Genomic DNA, 18,064 nt, shown 5'->3' with positions numbered 1-18,064 from the left:
ATGCAAGCATCTATCGTCACCAAAAAATGGAGGAATAAGCTCGATGTGAATAATGTACTCAATCTTCCCGGTGTTTGATCTTTCCTCAAAAGCAGTTGAAGTGTTCCTAGAGAAAACTGAGAATATGGGACAGGATTCGCAAGTTTTCACGATCAATGATGAGCTTTTATCGTTTTTTTTCTCTCTACTCGAGCTTGGTTGTAAAGGTATTCCTAAATGATAACAATTTTGCTGCGTCTATCATCTCATAACAACAGTTTAATTTTTTTTTTCGATACACATCAGCCGCCATTTACATTGATTCAAAATCGATCTACCACAGTTTGATCTATGATTTTTCAATAGGTCTAGTGCTTTTATGTCCTGTTTTTTTTCTACTATCAATAATCAAAAGTACAGCTACGATTAAAAGTCGATTTCTGCTGTTCCGTTATTTGGTATTTTTGATGTCTTCTCCACCACACATAGATTCAGTTGTCTAACCGTAATTTTAAAACCTCTCGCAATGACTAATAGTAGGTATTCACTTTTTCCCCCTAGCATAATTGTTTCATGAATGGTGGATAATTCGTCGGAAATCAAAATTTTCACTTTGAACTCAATTTTCTAAATCTATTTCTTTTAGCATAAATTACCTAAAATTAGATGCGCCCTCAAGGGGAACCACATTTCCTACGAAATTTGCGGCCAATTTCTAAAATAGAGAGCCCTTCGGCGTAACCAAATTTGTTGGTTTTCAAAAAAGGTTCTATCACATCGGTGTCTTTCATTTTTCTGTTTCGTTTTAATTATTCTACATATCGAACTGCCTGGTCTAATCTAATCTACATACAAACACACACACATACACACACATTAAAAATCTGGAAACTCGCACTCACACAATCACACACGCAGCGTTCTATCACTATATTTCAGCCGTATCCCGGTTGGAATGTTCGATTGCCGCTAGGAGATCATGTTTCTGCCGCACGTAGAGCCGACCCTTCTTCCAGGGGTTCTGCAGCTGGAGCGGGCGGAAGTCATCCCGCAAGCAGCGTTCCCGTGCGCCGATGACCGCCACCAGGCAAAAATTGTCCAGCTTGTCAGCCGCGTAGATCGGTCCATCCTTACCCTTCAGCACCACTGCCATGTTGAGCTGTTTGACGACCAGGTCGATCACTTCGCGAGCCGTAGTTTTCTGGGTCACTCGTAGCTTGAGCGATGTTCCGCTCGGAAGTCCCGTTTCGTAGGCGGCATACACCTGCACGATACTGGTGGTCAGCGGGGCGGAAGGTTCCGTTGGGTTCGACTCGGTTGCTGGTTCCGTGGCGACGGGTTGTCGCCGCTGAGATGATTGAGCAAGATCTGGTACGGTAGTGGCTTCCGCCATGGTTCGATGATCCAGCACATCCGGTGGCAGCTGTTGGAGCAGATTTGGTGGCTCTTCAGCGATATGCAGAGCTGTTTGGTAACCTTTCGCTTCGTTCTGCAGGGCCGTCAGGGTTGGCTTTAGGTACGTTGTAACGATCGGTTCATAGTCCGGCTCAATTTGGTTGAGCGTCTTCAGGGCTTGCTCGCGAGGTTTCTTGCTGATCACTTTCAGTGGGGGTGGATTTGCGGTGCGATTTTCGGAGTCTTCTCCACTTGATGCCTTCGTTACGGTGGCTATTGTTGCTACGAAAGGCGACCGAACACTCAACAGTGGGCTGGATGTTGCCGAGTAGCTAGAGTACATCGTCGGTGGCCGTTTCTTATTCCCACTTGCCTGTTCAGATGCTTTTTTCTTATCAACCAGAGTATCCTCCGATCGAGATGGTGGTAACCTTGGTATAACGAACTCCTTTTCCGGTTCAACTTCCGTCACCGAGTAGTAACTATTGCCGGAATTGGAGTAAGCCGAATCGGCACTATTCTTCCGGGAGTTCATATTGCTTACGTTTAGGAATCGCTGACTATTGTACTTTAGCAGTTGCTCGGATTTGGAATGCTCCGCGTCCAAAAGACCATTATGACCCAGTGGATATTCAACAGCTGGTCCAGGCCATGAACCTCGCCCGGGACTGCTTTTATGAAACACCGGTGGGTTGGTGGGTGGCTGCAACAGCTGCGCCTCGCTTCCACCCTTCTTTTCAGAACTGCTCTTCTTACCAAAGTACGTACTCTTGTAATCCAAAATTTGCTTCATATTCAACTCCGGCATATTGGCCCGGTCCCTAGCGTAGCCAATAACATCCATCAACCAGCGAACCCCTTTCCAGACCGTATTTAACCCAGAGGACAAATCCTGAAGTTTCGCTAACCGATCCTTAGCCTTCTGCAACTCTGAAGTGCTGAATGCTTCTCTGTGGAGATGGTTGGCCATCATCGTGTCCAACTCCAGGATGCACGACAACCGTGAGTACTTCTGAACGATGCTGATCTGGTACGTCTTGAGGTGGATCATTTCGAAAGCCTGTATCGGCATCGAAAACAGATCTCCCCGCTGCAGAAGTATGTCCTTCTGGCCGGGTACAGCGCAGCTACTCTCCGCCGGAGGACAGATGATCAGAAAACTAACGTCGTTGTTCAGCTCGATGACTTCGACATCGTACAGGCGATGGGCCACCGCTACGTCCACCGGGATGTCCATGTACTGGAACAGATTGTGTACCGCTTTGGTGAGAATTTCCAGAAAGTGTAGCTGCACCTCCGTGGGTCCTTGGTTCTTCGGCCGGAACTCCAGGATGCTGGGCGCCTTGTGCTGTTTGATGAGCTCCCATTCTTCGCTGTGGGATGGAAAAAAAGGTTAGAGATGCGTGTTAAATACTTTAGAATGATGTAGAAGCGACATATGGAAAGATGTTAGATTTTGGCATCTCTCGTAACCTAAATTTTCTCGGAGTTTGATGAACCAATTAAAAACAACGGGTTTTTATTTGGTTTGTTTCTGACTCCCATTGAATTCTATTGATTTTTATCCCGGTTAGACATTTGGATTCGAAGATATGATTCATTCTTGATTCCAGATTTAGGGAAACCATGGTTTTGAAGTGTACTGTCAACTCTCCACAACTAGATATAAAATTATAGAACTATTGTAAAAATGAATTTTAACACCTCGATCATTTTGTAACTCTGAGCTCCCTTAAATGCCGAGTTGGCAGTCCTGTTAATTTGCATATCATTCGATTGGAGATGAACCAATATAACAGTTCAATCAATTTTGTGAAAACGAATTCTCACAATATCGACTGACGTCGGTGGTGAAGCAATCACAAAAGCGGCGGTAAATGTCTCGGCATTGTTTGGTCCTACGTGCAACCAACCTTTCATTTTCGGCAGCACGCAGCAGACCCAGTGTACGGAAGAAAAGGCCATCCACTCAGTGATGCAAAATATCATGACACTCACGTGACACTCATCCACGCATCAACCGACTATCGCTGACAGAACGTTTTGTCACGCAGTGAGAGGTAGAGCCATGGAAAACAACAATCAACAGTAATGGTCGCTGCTCACAAGCAAAACGTTACACTCGCTGCTGATGATGAAAAGCACAACGAAAACAGTGAAGACTTCTGCAGTACGATGATGAGAAAAAGCGAAACGACAGAAGAAAAATAAAATAATGCCTACACATTATCCTATGTTTTGAGATACTATGTTTTCAAGAAAAACTTTTTCAACGTGTTACGTCGGTTTGTCTGTGATTAAACGGAAGCTGTTGGGCTCACTGAGCAACACACTCACATAAGCAAGCAAAGCAGCAACTGATTCAAAACTAGCACAGATGAGTGTCGTGATTGTCCGGAATGACCAGATCGGTGATGGATCACCACCGAAGACGACATTCACCAGTTGCTTTTTACTTCTTTCGTCAACTTGATGGATGGTCATGGAGAGAGCTTCGACGAGCACATTGATAGGAATGTACAAAGCGTTACTACCATCAACAATTCTTCATTGATGTTCCCCACGAGAAAGTAATCTCTTACATTCCAAATAGCATCCGTGAAACCGCACCGAGGAAGAACACCGACTGCCAATCGGTTCAATTTGAACAAGAGCCGACACGATTACCCCGAGAAAGGTGCAGGTAACTAGAGATAGCGTTTGTTGCACGACCTGTGTTATCTCTGCTGCCAAACACGCGGCCGTAGCAACAATCAATACGAAACTAACGATTTTAAATTGGCTCACTACTTGACTAGCCTATTGGTCCCAAGCAAATCGATTAACGTACCCCATACTAGTCGAAATTCTAGTACTACGCAATGTTTGTTTTGATTCGCTATGAAAGTTTGACAGATAAAATGAGGGGTTATTGGTTTTTCCTATGTTTCGAGGGGTGAATCGATTAGCTTGGGATCGAAGATAATACCAGAGCTGAGCCAAAAAGTTGTGCAAGTTTCTTCAGGACCTTCTGGTCTTAGAGTTACCTCTATGGCCGTAGTATTGATCGAGAAGGCAGGCTCGAAGCACAAAGGGATCAAATTTATCCGTAAGTGCAATTATTGCACGATTGTAAAATGGATCCCAAACTAAAGCCGCTTCCCTAACACAGGGTCCTTTCTTTTTTTTATTGGACTTTTCTGTTCCGACATTTTTGTTTGGACATTTGCTCCGGCTTCGGATTCGTTTCGTCTTGAGCGATTGTGGCGTTGCGAAAACTGGACGTAGAGCCGCCTGCCAGCTAGTTCCGGAGAGCCAAACCGAACTGTGAAGGCGCTAGAGCTGAAGCATCGACGTAAATCGCAGTGGGCAAGGGGCGATGGCGAGCAGTCACTCAAAATAATCGACACGTTATTGTTACCTGAAAAATCACGTGGAGTCTCTCTTTTATGTTTTATGTTAAATTTACGTGACACAATTAGAGTCTACGTGATACCCCATATGTATCAACGGGAAGTCCCTTTATATTCACTAGGTTTTTTAATGGAACGCACGTGATTTGCACATACACAATTTCTATGTGCATTTCACGTAAACCCTAAATGATTTTTCACATATGAAAAAATAAATGAGTGCCTTACTCATAATGGTGCACAATATGGTGGAATTGCAAGTTGCATTTTTACATGTCAGTTAAAATCTTAGGGTTTATTTTCGTGAGACAATTTCGTGTTGTAAGTATAATGGCTGAATATTTTATCACAGACAAATTGTATGGTGAGAATAATGTGTAACATGTTTCTTTGTTTTAGTCTGACGATTGAACCATAGAGGTAACTCTAAGACCACTGGGTCCCGAAGAAAATCATTATTATTTTTGGCTCACTCAGTACCAGAACAACGGTCCCAAGCAGTCCCAAGCTATTTCACTCACCCCTGCATGTTCTGCATGAATCCACACACCCCTGATGTTATCTGTCAAACTTTCATAGCGAATCAAAACAAACATAGTGTAGTAATAGAATTTCAACTAGAATAAGGGTACGTTAATCGTTTTCTTGGGACCAATAGGCTACTAAAGTGGTGAGCCAATTTAAAATCGTTAGTTTCGTATTGATTGTTGATTGAACCATGGATTGATATGCGAGTTAAATGCCCTTGTATAATATGTGTCCCATATCCTTCCCGAGTCCAGTTTCGCTCGAATTAATTTATTCTTCTGTGTGTATATCTGCCACAATAAAGATACAATGGTCAAAAAATACTGTAGGATCTTTTTTCATTTGAAATCAAGAAAAACATTTAATTTAATTAACCCGGAATAATTGAAAACCATAATGAATTCCATCGCAAGAATCACATAGCTTCTACGTGATAATCCCGTGACCACTTACACTTACGTGAAAAGTGCGATGGAAAAAATCTATGTATGTTTTCACGTAGCATTGACGTGAAAATTATTTTGAGTGTAGGAGTAAAGTAGAGGGAGTACGTTCCGGTATTGACAAATCCAAGCTTCAATCGGCCACCGTGGCGCTGCAATCGCAGCGGTGATAAGTCCGAAATAATGTGTCAAACTGAATACATTTTTGAAATTTCAACCAAAAAACTATTATTTTGTATTTATTCTAGCGAGTTTCTGTGGGAGGCAAAACATGATCCGAGCAAAAAAGTAGTACTCGTAATAATGGTATATAATTCTGAATTTTATCGTGCTTTGTTTCGAAAATATCTTCCAAATAAACAAACATCATCCAGATCACCCGATTCGTCCACCGACTATTGCCACTTAAAAATTTATTTCAGTCGGTGTATTAATCAGCAGATTAAATCGTTTTTCGTCTGGTGCTACACCGAGCAATCGGCCTATTTAATAGTTTTTCGTCGATTGATTTAGTCGGCCAACTTTGTCTGCTGTTTAATCGGCAGATGATTTCAAACCTTAACATGTTTTCTGTAATTTAACTGTCTTGAAGTACCTTTTTATTTAGGAACAATGCATTACAAAATAATTTTATGCATTTTGTATAAGGTTCATCCATGCTGACAAGAAATTTGCATGAAATTACATTGAAATTAAACAATTTTGCAAACAATCAATGAAATTGTCAAGGGCTGTCACAGACTTATCACCGTCGGTTAGTGCTTATTTCTGCCACCAGGCGCGCACGATTTTAAGTTGGATTTCTCAATTCTTTGTGGGCGGGCGTCAAGCGACGCTGAAGAACAACAATATGAAGCCAGTGGCATGTACACGCTATTTCAAAACTACCCAAATGTGGGTATAATCCACCCAGATCGATCAAAACTAAACCTACCCAAAAATGGGTAAACTGTGTTGGGAGTGACAAGTTGACAAATGAACAACATTGACATGAATCCGATCGACGTTGTTAATTTGTCAACTTGTCACTCCCAACACAGTTTACCCATTTTGGGTAGGTTCAGTTTTGACCGATCTGGGAGGATTCGACCCAAATTTGGGTAGTTTTGAAATAGCGTGTAGTCAATAGAGAGAAAAGAAGAGTAAGCATAAGAGGAAGAGTTAGGAGATAGACATTGAGAAATGTGGGGTGAAGAAAGGTGTTAATAAACCTGTTCAAATACCTGGAATCAAATACCTTTAAATATGGATATTTTCGGAACGGAGATGACGTATAGAGATCGAAAATCGATGCCCGCCACCATTTGAAATCCAAGATGGTGGCCATCGTTTTTAGGAATATTGTCAAATACTATGCAATAAGGGTATATCAGGTATGTTCCTGTTCATAATGAGAATCAACACCTGTTTCTGATTTGTTGGTGCAATCGCTGATTTGTGTTCTGGTTTTGTCTGTTGTACGGTAGTAATGTCATAGAGGTAACTCTAAGATTAGTAGGTCCCGAAGAAACGAGCTCTACTTTTTGGCTCAGCTCTGGTACTATCTTCGGTCCCAAGCTAATCGATTCACCCCTCGAAACATAGGAAAATCCACTAACCCGAGGGGGTGACACATCTAAATCTCAATTCTAGATGCTCATAAAATCTCACACTAGCGAATAAATCTTCGAAAAATCTTCTTTCATTTCTCGCATCTACTTGCATCGCGCATCATCTTTTTGCAGGAAATCTTCAAAATCGTGAAATATCTTCTTTCTATCTACTCAGCGTACGCGCAGCTAGTCACAGCAAATCACAATATTTTCTGCATCGTAGATAGAGTCGTCCCCCTCACACTAACCCCTCTTTTTATCTATCAAACTTTCATAGCGAATCAAAACAAACATTGTGTAGTACTAGCATTTCGACTAGAATAGGGTACGTTAATCGTTTGCTTGGGACCAATAGGCCCAATAGTGAGCCAATTTAAAATCGCTACACGGTTAGAAAAAGTACCCAAAAGTAAGTTCTTTTCACTCATCTCGGCACTATAGTGCAGGAACCCAAAAATAGGTAAAGCGGGTCAAAGTAGTTTTCATTTACTTGTGTGCAATTCGTATGGAATTTTCCACTAGCTTTCAACGCAAAAGTAAGTTAGTTGTACCCAACAGTAGGTAAATATTATTATACTCAACGTTGGGTTCCCACACTTTACTACCCCTGTTGGGTGGTTTTGCTCCTCCGTTTTTGACAACATTAGAAGGAGAAAAGAAGACAAACTAGTCAAAGTAGGTAAAAGTGAACTGGCCGTTGGGTACTTTTTTCTTACCGTGTAGTTTCGTATTGTTTGTTGGTAATGCTCTACCCTGTCGGAAAACGTTGTGGGCTAATAAGAGTGCTTTTGAGGGCCTTAATTTTTTGCCATCTTGCCGCTTTTCATGTTTCATTAATGCGATGTCAATTACTCGAGTTCTGACCCAACTAGCAACAAGTGGTTGTCGAGAAATGCGAACTCTCAATTACCTATTACTGGCCGAGTTCTACAAAATCATGAAGTTTGATATGTCGTACAACGAGTTTTGGTTCTTGTTGTTGTTCTTGAATCGGCCATTTCCTCGGGGCCAGTGTTGGGAAAATATCAAAAAATCAAATCTCACCAACGCCCATGATCACGTTTGATTTTCGTAGACAAAAATCAACAAGCAAACTATTGCGGTTGATTTTGCAAGCTGTGATATCACAGCTCGGAGTATCAAGCTATCAAAACTCACCAACTACAAATCTCACCAAAGTGTGGTGAGATTGAGTTCAATGATTTTTGCTTTACACCCGAATGCAACCGAGACTTCCATAACGGCTTGCAGCAGTCGCTTCGCGTCTGCCATCGGTGAAGATTAAAAAGAGATAGCAAACTATGCTTTCTCTTTCTAAAAAAAACGATGTGCAATGGAATAATTTTTGTGTCGAGTCAACTCTCAGCTTGATTTTTGCACGTTGTGAATAGTCTCGCAATATCAAAGGAGCTTGTAAAATCAATATCAAGCATGATATTTTGTTCCAATATCACGCGTGATATTGCGAGCGCATGAGAGCGGAACAATTTCAATTGATTTCTGATTTTGCCAACACTGCTCGTGGCACCTAAACATGCCCGGGAGGACCGCGGACTGTCAATAAGGCCATTACCGGGCGAGTTTTGTAAAATCATGAAGATTGATATGTCGCACGATGAAATATAATTCTAGTTGAGAATTGACCACTTCCCAAGAAAATCGGAACATGCTCGGGAGGACTAGTATGACCGTTGACCTTCAATAAGATTGTCCACGTGACCGATCAAAGTAGGACTGGCAGTTTATCCTCATATGAATTTCTGCTTTGTTTATGTTTATATTCAGTACCATTAACACCAGATCACTCACACACTCTAGATTTTTAGCTGTCAGTTCCACTGAGCAACGTCTCTTTGATCACCTTATAAGGCCACTACCAGCTAAAGCCCTACAGTAAAAGTATGGACGTCTGTCAAAAGTTATTCCAATCGAACCGTCAAAATGCACTGCTTTGCTCGATTGGAACAGCTTTTTTAATTTTTGTGGTGACAATCGTCCATACTTTAACTAGAGGGCTTTACTATCAGCAGAGTTGTGTGTCGCACGACCGGTTTTATTTCTTGTTGAGAATTGGCTACTTCCCCGAGGGCACGCCCAACTAATAATTTTCACAATGTAAACGCTTTACTCATTTCATTTATACAGCCTCAAGCTGTATTCAAACGTTATAGGATATGAGGAAACCTTTACTCAACCTCTATACAAGCAAATCTGGCGAACTTAGTCAGCTAATTATGGTTGTTGGGACAGTTGGGACAAGCTCTTATTGCGTATCCATTAACGCTTCTATACAGCTGTTATCCTGCTGTTTAGCTGTGTGTCAACTTGAAAGGCGCTTATTCAACCTTTTCTCGGTTATCCAATAATCACTACACAGCTTTCTCTTGAAGCCGGGTTAAATACTGTTCACGATTTTTTTATGGAGGAATTTATTGAGTTTATTTTGCTGTCAAATCAAACTAATCGAAATTAGTTACAAGTCATCACCAAATTATTTTACCCTGCACCGGAGAACCTGGAATCGAACTCGAGACGACCGCATTGGCAATCCTTGACACTAACAACTATGCTACGCCAACACTTTGAACTGATGTTAACAAATCAACATGCCCTTCTACAACAAAATCGCTGAGTAGATGCTTTATAATAGTGCACATGAATCACTTTTCTCGACTAGTTACTTCAGCTTTGTAAAGGAGCAGAGTAAAAGCTGTAAAACTGCACACGTCTAAAAATAAACCAAGTTGACTGTGAAAATGCTTCCGAAGTAGCTCTAACACAGTTTATTAGCTGAGTACAGGATGATTAGTTGTTGAAAAAGCACTTTTGGTGTTTATGTTATTCAGCAAGAGTAGTTGGTTATGTAGAAGCCATCAAATGAGTAATATATTCACTTTATTAGCTATGTTTTGCAGCTACAAGTTGAAAGTTGATTAGGATGTGTATAAAAGTGACATTAGCGTTTATTGGCTGTTGTTATTCAGTGAGATTGGTAAATTGAATAATGGTTGTGAAAAAGTTGAGTAAACGCTCTACAAAACAATTTTGCTAGCTTCTGCTTGTAGCTGTATATGCAGCTTTATTTCAGCTAGTTGGCTTACAAAGCAGAAAATGTTAGTTGTTGGGCGGTACATTTCCGTGATGACCAATATGACTGTGATTTCTTAATAAGGCCATTACCGGTCGAGGTTTAAAAAAACCATGAAGGTTGATGTCGCACGATGGGTTTTGGTTCTTGTTGAAAATTGGTCACTTCCCCGGGGGCACCGGAGCTTTTCCTGATTCCCAATGTGATCATGGTATAGCCGATATTGGTCCAATTACGTAATTTGATTGAAAACAATATTATTTTCACAGTGTGTATAATTATCAAAGAACAGTAAAGCCGATTGCCGTCCCAGAGTGACTCCAACGGAAGCCGGAATAACTCCGGATCCAGAGAATCCTGTTGTGCAGAAAAAGATTGAGAAAATATGTTCTTAGAGCTAATTGAATTTCGAAATCTATGCAAACTTAGACGTTAGGCACGCCAAGGTTAGGAATTAGGATAAATACATGGTTCCGGAGTTATTCCGGTTTCCGTTGGGGTCACTCTGGGACGGCATTCGGCTTTACTGTACTTTAATAATTATACACGGTGAACATAATATTTTCTCACTCAAATTATGCAATTGGACGAAAGGCAGCTGATGGTCCATGATCACATTGGGCATCCCGGAAAAGAGCTGGTGCCCCTGGGGAAGTGGCCAATTCTCAACAAGAACCAAACTCCGTCGTGTAACCTATCAAACTTCATGATTAAAAAAAAACTTGGCCGGTAATGGCCTTATTGAGAGTCAATGGTCACATTGGGCATCTCGGAAAAGAGCCGGTGGAAGTGGCCAATTCTCGACAAGAACCAAAACTCGTCGTGCGACATATCAAGTTACATCGTTTTTCATAACTAGACCGGTAATGGCCTTATTGAGAGTCATCCCGGAAATGTTGCGGTGCTCTCGAAGAAGTGGCCAATTCTTAACAATTGTCGTGCGACACATCAAACTTCATGATTTTGCAAAACTCGACCGATAATGGCCATATTAACAGACCATGATCCCAGTTGCCCTCCTGGGCTTGTTTCGGTGCCCCCGAGGAAGTGCCTAAATCTCGACAAGAACCAAAACCCATCGGGCGACATATCAAACTTCATGGTTTTTCAAAACTCGGCTGGTAATGGCCTTATTGAAAGACCGCGGTCACACTAGCCGTCCCTAGCATGTTCTGGTTATAGTCGCTATATTCATAGTCTGGCGGATAGAATTTCGATCTATCAAAAAGCGGAACCAATTCAATATATTGTAGACCAACAATTGAAAAGGTCCTATCAACATTCATAAACAAAGCGTTGATTATTCTTTCCTCGACAATCGAACGCAAATTACCGGCATCACCGGATAGGGGAATCTTTCCCCAACGCAAAGATAGTGTTAGTTTGCGTAGGCAAACCTTGAATCACGAGAAATGGTTTCCGAAGATTTGTTCGCAATAGCTGATGTGCTCTTTTCTGTTGTTGGTCGTGATTTGCTCGATTGGCTCCGCTATTTGACAGTTCAATTGGCTCCCAAAATTCTATCCGCCAGACTATGAATATAGCGACTATAGTTCTGGTGCCTTCTGAGGGTCCACATTTTTCGACAACCACTAAACCTAATTGGACATGTTGCTAGTTGGGTCAGGCCCTAAGGGGCAAGCCAGCTGTACCCCAAGCTAATATTTTTAAATCGAGTAAATTTAAGTTACTCATAATTACTCAAAAGTGATCAAAGTAGTCCTATGTCAACAAGTGAAAACAGGTTAAATAATCATCAACTGTCATCAGTTTGAATAAACATCGACGGCAATCCAACGAACACTTCTAGATAGAGCTGGCATTAGGGCGGGACAGCCTTTGTAAACAATGACTTCTCTCGTTGATTTCTAGGAATTCAAGGCACGCCTACACAAACCAACACATCCATCGGGTAAGGGAAGTCTTCCCCTACTCGATATGGTGATGTCGATTTGCCAGTGAGAGCCATGCCTTTCGAGAAATCACCGAGAGGTCATTGTTTACCTCCTTAACGGTTAGGGGCGTCGGCTCACCTGTGGCTTCGTGTCACCACTGTGGTTATTCACGTTTTAGTCAGCAATCGACTACTGTTGTATAAAGAACCTGAATACCTGATCATATGGCGCGGATTTAAAAATATTTATGCATATGTTTGTAGCAGTTTGGTTACAATTAATAGCAAACAAAAACTGTTGTCAGTAACATGGGAAAACAATAATAAATCCACCCAATTCATTTTTGGCCCTTCATACAGAGATTTGTTGAGGACAATCAGAGGTTATTAAGTTTGATCATGACATGACAAACAGAGAAGAGAGCCCACTGCTATCGGACTTAGTTTTCGTGCTACAATGGGTGGTAAACCACTATCATGCATCATGCATAATATACAATGTCCAATGTGGCAATAATAAAAAAATAATTTAGTATAATCTCTAACTGCAACTGCATTGAATTTCCAGTACAAATCATTTAAATATTGTGAGAGCCGTGGTTATTTCAATCGAGGGCCAGGCAAAATGTCTTCCAGTTAGTACTCGTAGATGTGTAACTAGAATACTTATTTTTCCCGTCACCTTCCAATAAGACCAATCTGCATTGATCGATTCACGTCATCGACGCTCTCTTTCGTTAATAACTCGGCTCCAAAAACATGATCAGCTGTTCTTATCGTCCAATATGCTTAATTATATTTTCTTTTAACAGGCTATGTAGAAAAATTAGCCCGAAATATGAATGCAGCCACGTTATTAACGAAAGAGAGAGTCGATGGAGAGAATCGAACAAGGTAGGGTTAACTACCCCATTTCCGGCGTATCAAGCACAACCCGTACTTAGTATTTCCTAATCTAGCGCACTTTAGCACCAAACGGAATGTTATTATTACTGATGGCTTCCAAATTTATTTACCTTTCCGTATATACCGTAAGATTTGATAAAGAGAAACTAATCGTTGAGATATTGTCAAAAGTCTAACACTGCTTCTTGACGCCAAACTCGGCCTACGGATTCTAAACTCAGCCTAAAGCATTGAAACGCCAATGAATTCACTTCGGCCTATCGAATGAAAATAAAAATTGATTCGGTCGGAGCGCTTCTTTTGTTTTTGAAAATAATGGGTGCAAACATTCATATCACGCGTTCTCATTGACTTCGTTCGGTAGTTTATTAACTAAAGTATCGTACCAAACGCATAATTGACTTGTTAACTCTGAAATCATGGATTTATTTGAAGTTTTCTGCTCGATAGGCCAAAAATGGACGATTAGGCCGAAGTAGTTCTCTATCCTAGATTGATTTATTTTAAAAGTGACGCAAGATTCATAATCTGAAAATGGAATGTAACAATTCGACAGTGAGCATGCATAAGGGCCCATTAGCAAGGATCGATTCTCTTCATCGATTTTCTGCAATTAAGGGAGGCAATTTTTAGAAATTTGTCCAAAACAGTACTTTAACAGGTTGTATTAGCTATCAAAAGCAACAACAAACGCATAAATCCAAGCAAGCTATTGAGAAAAGAGAAAATTTACGAAGATAATTGTGGTTACGCTCTTGTGCATGCTCACTGTCGAATTAATCGATGAGGATCGATCAATGATGGACTATAGTACATTTCGCAGGGACCTACAAAATGATGAATTTCACTAGCCCCCTGATGTCAGTATCAGTTAACACAGTTGGAATATCAATATCATCCGCCTCAATGTCAGTGCGCAAATGACATTGACATCGTTAAGGGACCACTGATATTCAAAGTTCTGCCGCAAATGTTTCTTATATACGCCAGCTAATAATACGCCAGCTCAGTAATACTAAAACAATGCAACGGTTATACAAAAAAGTTAATTTATTGAAATAAAAGCAAGATTTGCAACTTTTTTCTAGTGATATTCATATGGATAATATTGTCAAAGACGTATGCCTGATATTATGCTTACTACGAATATCAGTGTGATTTCGCAATCACAGCACCTTTCCCACATTTCATATTTTGACCTAAGCATTCTTACAAAATAGCCACATTTGTTTCCCATGCTCTTTAAGTGCTCAACCATAAATCAATACACCATGCTGAGTGCATCGTACCCGATGTAACTCGTAAGCATGAAAATCGAATTACAGCCCACCAAGCTAACTCGTCGTTGCATTTCTAATCCGTTTTACATATCGATCACCAATATACAACGATCAAGTAGTCCAGGCTCCGCCCATACTTATATACAATACGATTCTATATTCTATAAAGGGCGAACACGAAATTATTGCGACACATTCAACAGGGCATAACTTTTTTACCATTGGGTAAAAATCAACCAAATTTTGCACACTTTCTCATTGATGTGTATTGTGTACATGCTGTCAAACTCGAAGTCGTGTTTTTCGATTCAACGAAAATGGAGAAGTTCGCCTCCAAATATCTCATTTGGCAGGCCATCTGCTCTTGCGGACTGAGGAGTGAGCCTTTCGTGACAAAGGGCACAGTAAATGGCGAGATCTACAAATCTGAGTGCCTCGAGAAGCGCCTTTTGCCGTTCTTGCAGCAGCACGACGAAGCTCCGCTATTTTGGCCAGATTTGGCATCATGCCACTATTCTAAAAGTGTCCTGGAGTGGTATGAGGCCAATTCTGTCCATTTTGTTCCAAAGGACATGAATCCGCCAAACTGTCCGGAGCTGCGCCCGGTGGAACATTGCCCAGATGGATCTCAGAAATTTCTCAATTCTTCTAAATGTTATTGGCAGAATCTTTCCTCAAAAGTTGATGCAAGAATTATTTAGCGGAGCCCATGTTCCTGGTACTACTTAGCGTTGCTTGAACTCTCACTTATCTCCCCATAAAGTTTATTTTGGGTCTGACTTCTAACTCTTTCAGCAAATATCTCAATCTTCCAACTGCCAAATGATGAGAAGCAATTTGTTCGGAATATTTATCACCCCACCATACCAAGTAAAATCAAACAAACAAGTGAAGATGGGAAAGTTTTAAATCGACACCGAAACGGAAAACATCTGCCACAAAAGCTTCTTATATGGAACGTGTCCTCATTAGCAGTCACGTGCTGTATCGTGAACTTGCCGCGGCTGGGAAACGAGACGTTTTCCGACAAAGATCAACCCAGCACCCATTTGATTGAGATAACCAGCATAACTTCTCCCAATAAAAGAAAACATATACTTACGCCGACACGTGGGGATTGTCTCGAATCTTGCAGTGCGGTAGGACGTTGGGTGCCTTCACCGGCACGACCACCTGAATCACGTCCACCGAGCTCTGCATCTTTAGGTAGCCGACATACAGACCGCGGGGAAGCCGTATATTGGACACCTGATGGTAGTTGATCTGATCCTGAATGGAGTTCATTAACAGTTCGTTGATGTTGCTGTCCTCGGTGGAGAGGGCTAGTTTCTTGTGGATTTTATTCAGCGGTATCCAGCGGGAATTTAATACTGATACACTCTTCGGACTCTGGATGTGGGGAGGGAGGTAAAATCACGTTAATCATTATTATGGAGGAACGCACGCGTATGGCAAAACGTACCTTTATGCAGTTAACACAGGATAGCACCACCGTACCGTGCAAGTCTCGCAGCGGTTTGTAGTATAATTGACCTAGATCCGTAATGGAGAGGGCGGACTGCATCTGACAAGCCGCCGACAGCAGCTTGGTCCGGAAGTGAATCGCCGACGAGGCATTCCGTTCCATGTCCATCCGCAGCAGCTTCACGTCGTCCCACGTGCAGGCAACCTGGAAGAAGAGAAATTAGAAGCGCTTAGACGGGTCGATTGAAAGTTTCGTACCGAGGAAATAATAGCAGAGTGAATGGAATGGAGAAATGAAGAGACAGAAAACCGTATTAATTGCATCTTTACCGGGTAAAAGCTGATGGGAAACTTTAGCGATGCTACTAAGTTTATAGATTCTCTTGTTAGGGAAAAGTTGGGTGGGAAAAGTTATGCAATTGATTTTCCGATTTTACACCATGCACATGTTTGTCCGTGCTGCTTCATAGGAAGTTGTTAGCTCAAATTATCGGTTGCAAAATTTAGTTCTTTTGTAATGATGCTTTTGTCGCTGTAAGCATCTTTGTACGTTCTTATAGCAACTTTTATGTTGCATTAGGCATCGCGCTGTCGAACATTTAAAAATAGATCTTCTTTATTCAATGCAATTCAATCGCTGGAACTAAAACTTTTTCCGATTCAAGTTTGTTTTTCCCGATGACTTCACCCTGCAAGCAGAGAAAAAGTCAGCTGCCCGTAAAGCACAATTTTCGGTGGGACAACCGACAACCGCATCAATGCGATGGATGCCGATCTATGTACGTACTACCGGTGTAAGCTGTGATTTTAATATGGGGGTACACTTTGTGAAAACCGAAAATGGAACACGTAACAAAATTATGAAAGATTTTGAACGTTAATAACTCAGCTGCCCCTGGACCAATTTCAATAATTTTATCACCATTCGATCATAAATATTTCTACGCATCTGATATTTTTTTACAGCCGGCGCCGGTGGTGTAGGTGGTGTGTTGTGTATGGGTGCGATATCCTACGCAGGTGTGGAAGCTGCCTTCCTGCACATTCGATTGCCGTCAATGGATGAAAATCGATGTCCGTCGGTGATTGGCGCTAGATTGCGGAACAGAGACCGACGTTAAATAAAGGAAAGAAAAAAAGATCTGATAAATTTAAGGCTTTATCATTATTCTAAATATCACTATTGAAAATTGCACGAATGTTCAACTGTTGCTATAATTTAATTTATCACAGATTGCCTGCGAAAAGCGATTTCCCTAACACAGATTTCAAAGTTGAATTCCATCCGGTCTCACCGCGTGGTGATGTTCTCCAGTGCACAACGAAAGATTCCCTGCAAGCAGCTAGCTATCAAGGCTGGCCTCAACCGCTGATCGGATTCAGTTCCAATCACCGTGTGTGGTGGTGTCCGGTCGTCGGCATCATCATCATCATCAGCAGCAGCAGCAGTGTTTTCGGCGCGTGGCGTTGAACATTGTTCTCCAGTACACAACGAAAAGGTGCCTGCAAGCAGCGAGCGAGCTTTCGGTCACCAAGCGAGGAATTTCAATGGCCCTGACAGATCTGATCTGTGCAGGAAATACGGAGAGAAAGGTTATATTGCAAGAGGCTGCACAAAGCAACCGAGGTGAAGGTATGCTCTGCAAAAAAGAGGACGGAAACGATCATACGACGGGAGACTTCAAATGCCTAGCATATAAAAAGGCGATGGCAGGCCAACAGTAATGGAGGTAACCCAAACAAACCTCAATCATTGCGACATTGCTCAGCAACTGTTGTGGCAGTCGACAACAGAAACAAAGTGCGACGTTGCAATCATTGCGGAACCGCATCGAGCCCCTCACGATAACGGTAACTGGGTGGCGGATAGAGCTGGGATGGCTGTTATACAAGTTATGGGCAGATACCCCATTCAAGAAGTGGTTGCAAGCTCATACGAAGGTTTCGTGATCGCCAAAATCAACGGAATCTTCATATGTAGTTGTTACACACCCCCCAGATGGACGATGGAGAAGTTCCATGAGATGCTGGATGGACTTACCGAAGAGCTGATCGAACAAAGACCGGTCGTCATCGGAGGAGACTTCATTGCTTGGGCAGTTG

At 41.8% G+C, this 18,064-nt stretch overlaps 1 protein-coding gene across 4 annotated transcripts in view; it reads right to left on the bottom strand.

The window, feature by feature from the left end:
- Positions 1–363: 363 nt before the first annotated feature.
- The window catches only part of wake (wide awake), a 618,276-nt gene continuing 600,575 nt past the window's right edge, over positions 364–18,064 (bottom strand). For all 4 annotated transcript variants that reach the window (XM_065228372.1, XM_065228375.1, XM_065228376.1 and 1 more), the window contains 3 exons: positions 15,960–16,166; positions 15,600–15,886; positions 364–2,747 (listed from right to left, as the gene is read on the bottom strand). In XM_065228372.1, coding sequence (XP_065084444.1) covers positions 908–2,747; positions 15,600–15,886; positions 15,960–16,166 — 2,334 coding nt within the window. In that variant the 3' untranslated portion in view covers positions 364–907. The remainder of the gene's footprint in view (positions 2,748–15,599; positions 15,887–15,959; positions 16,167–18,064) is intronic.

Source organism: Ochlerotatus camptorhynchus, unplaced genomic scaffold (assembly GCF_037179485.1).
Source record: "Ochlerotatus camptorhynchus isolate MF236.1 unplaced genomic scaffold, CSIRO-AGI_Acam_v1.1 ptg000290l, whole genome shotgun sequence".
NCBI classification, from domain to species: domain Eukaryota; kingdom Metazoa; phylum Arthropoda; class Insecta; order Diptera; family Culicidae; genus Ochlerotatus; species Ochlerotatus camptorhynchus.
The sequence above is the reverse complement of the archived record's forward strand: the minus strand, read 5'-3'. Positions and strand labels throughout refer to the sequence as shown.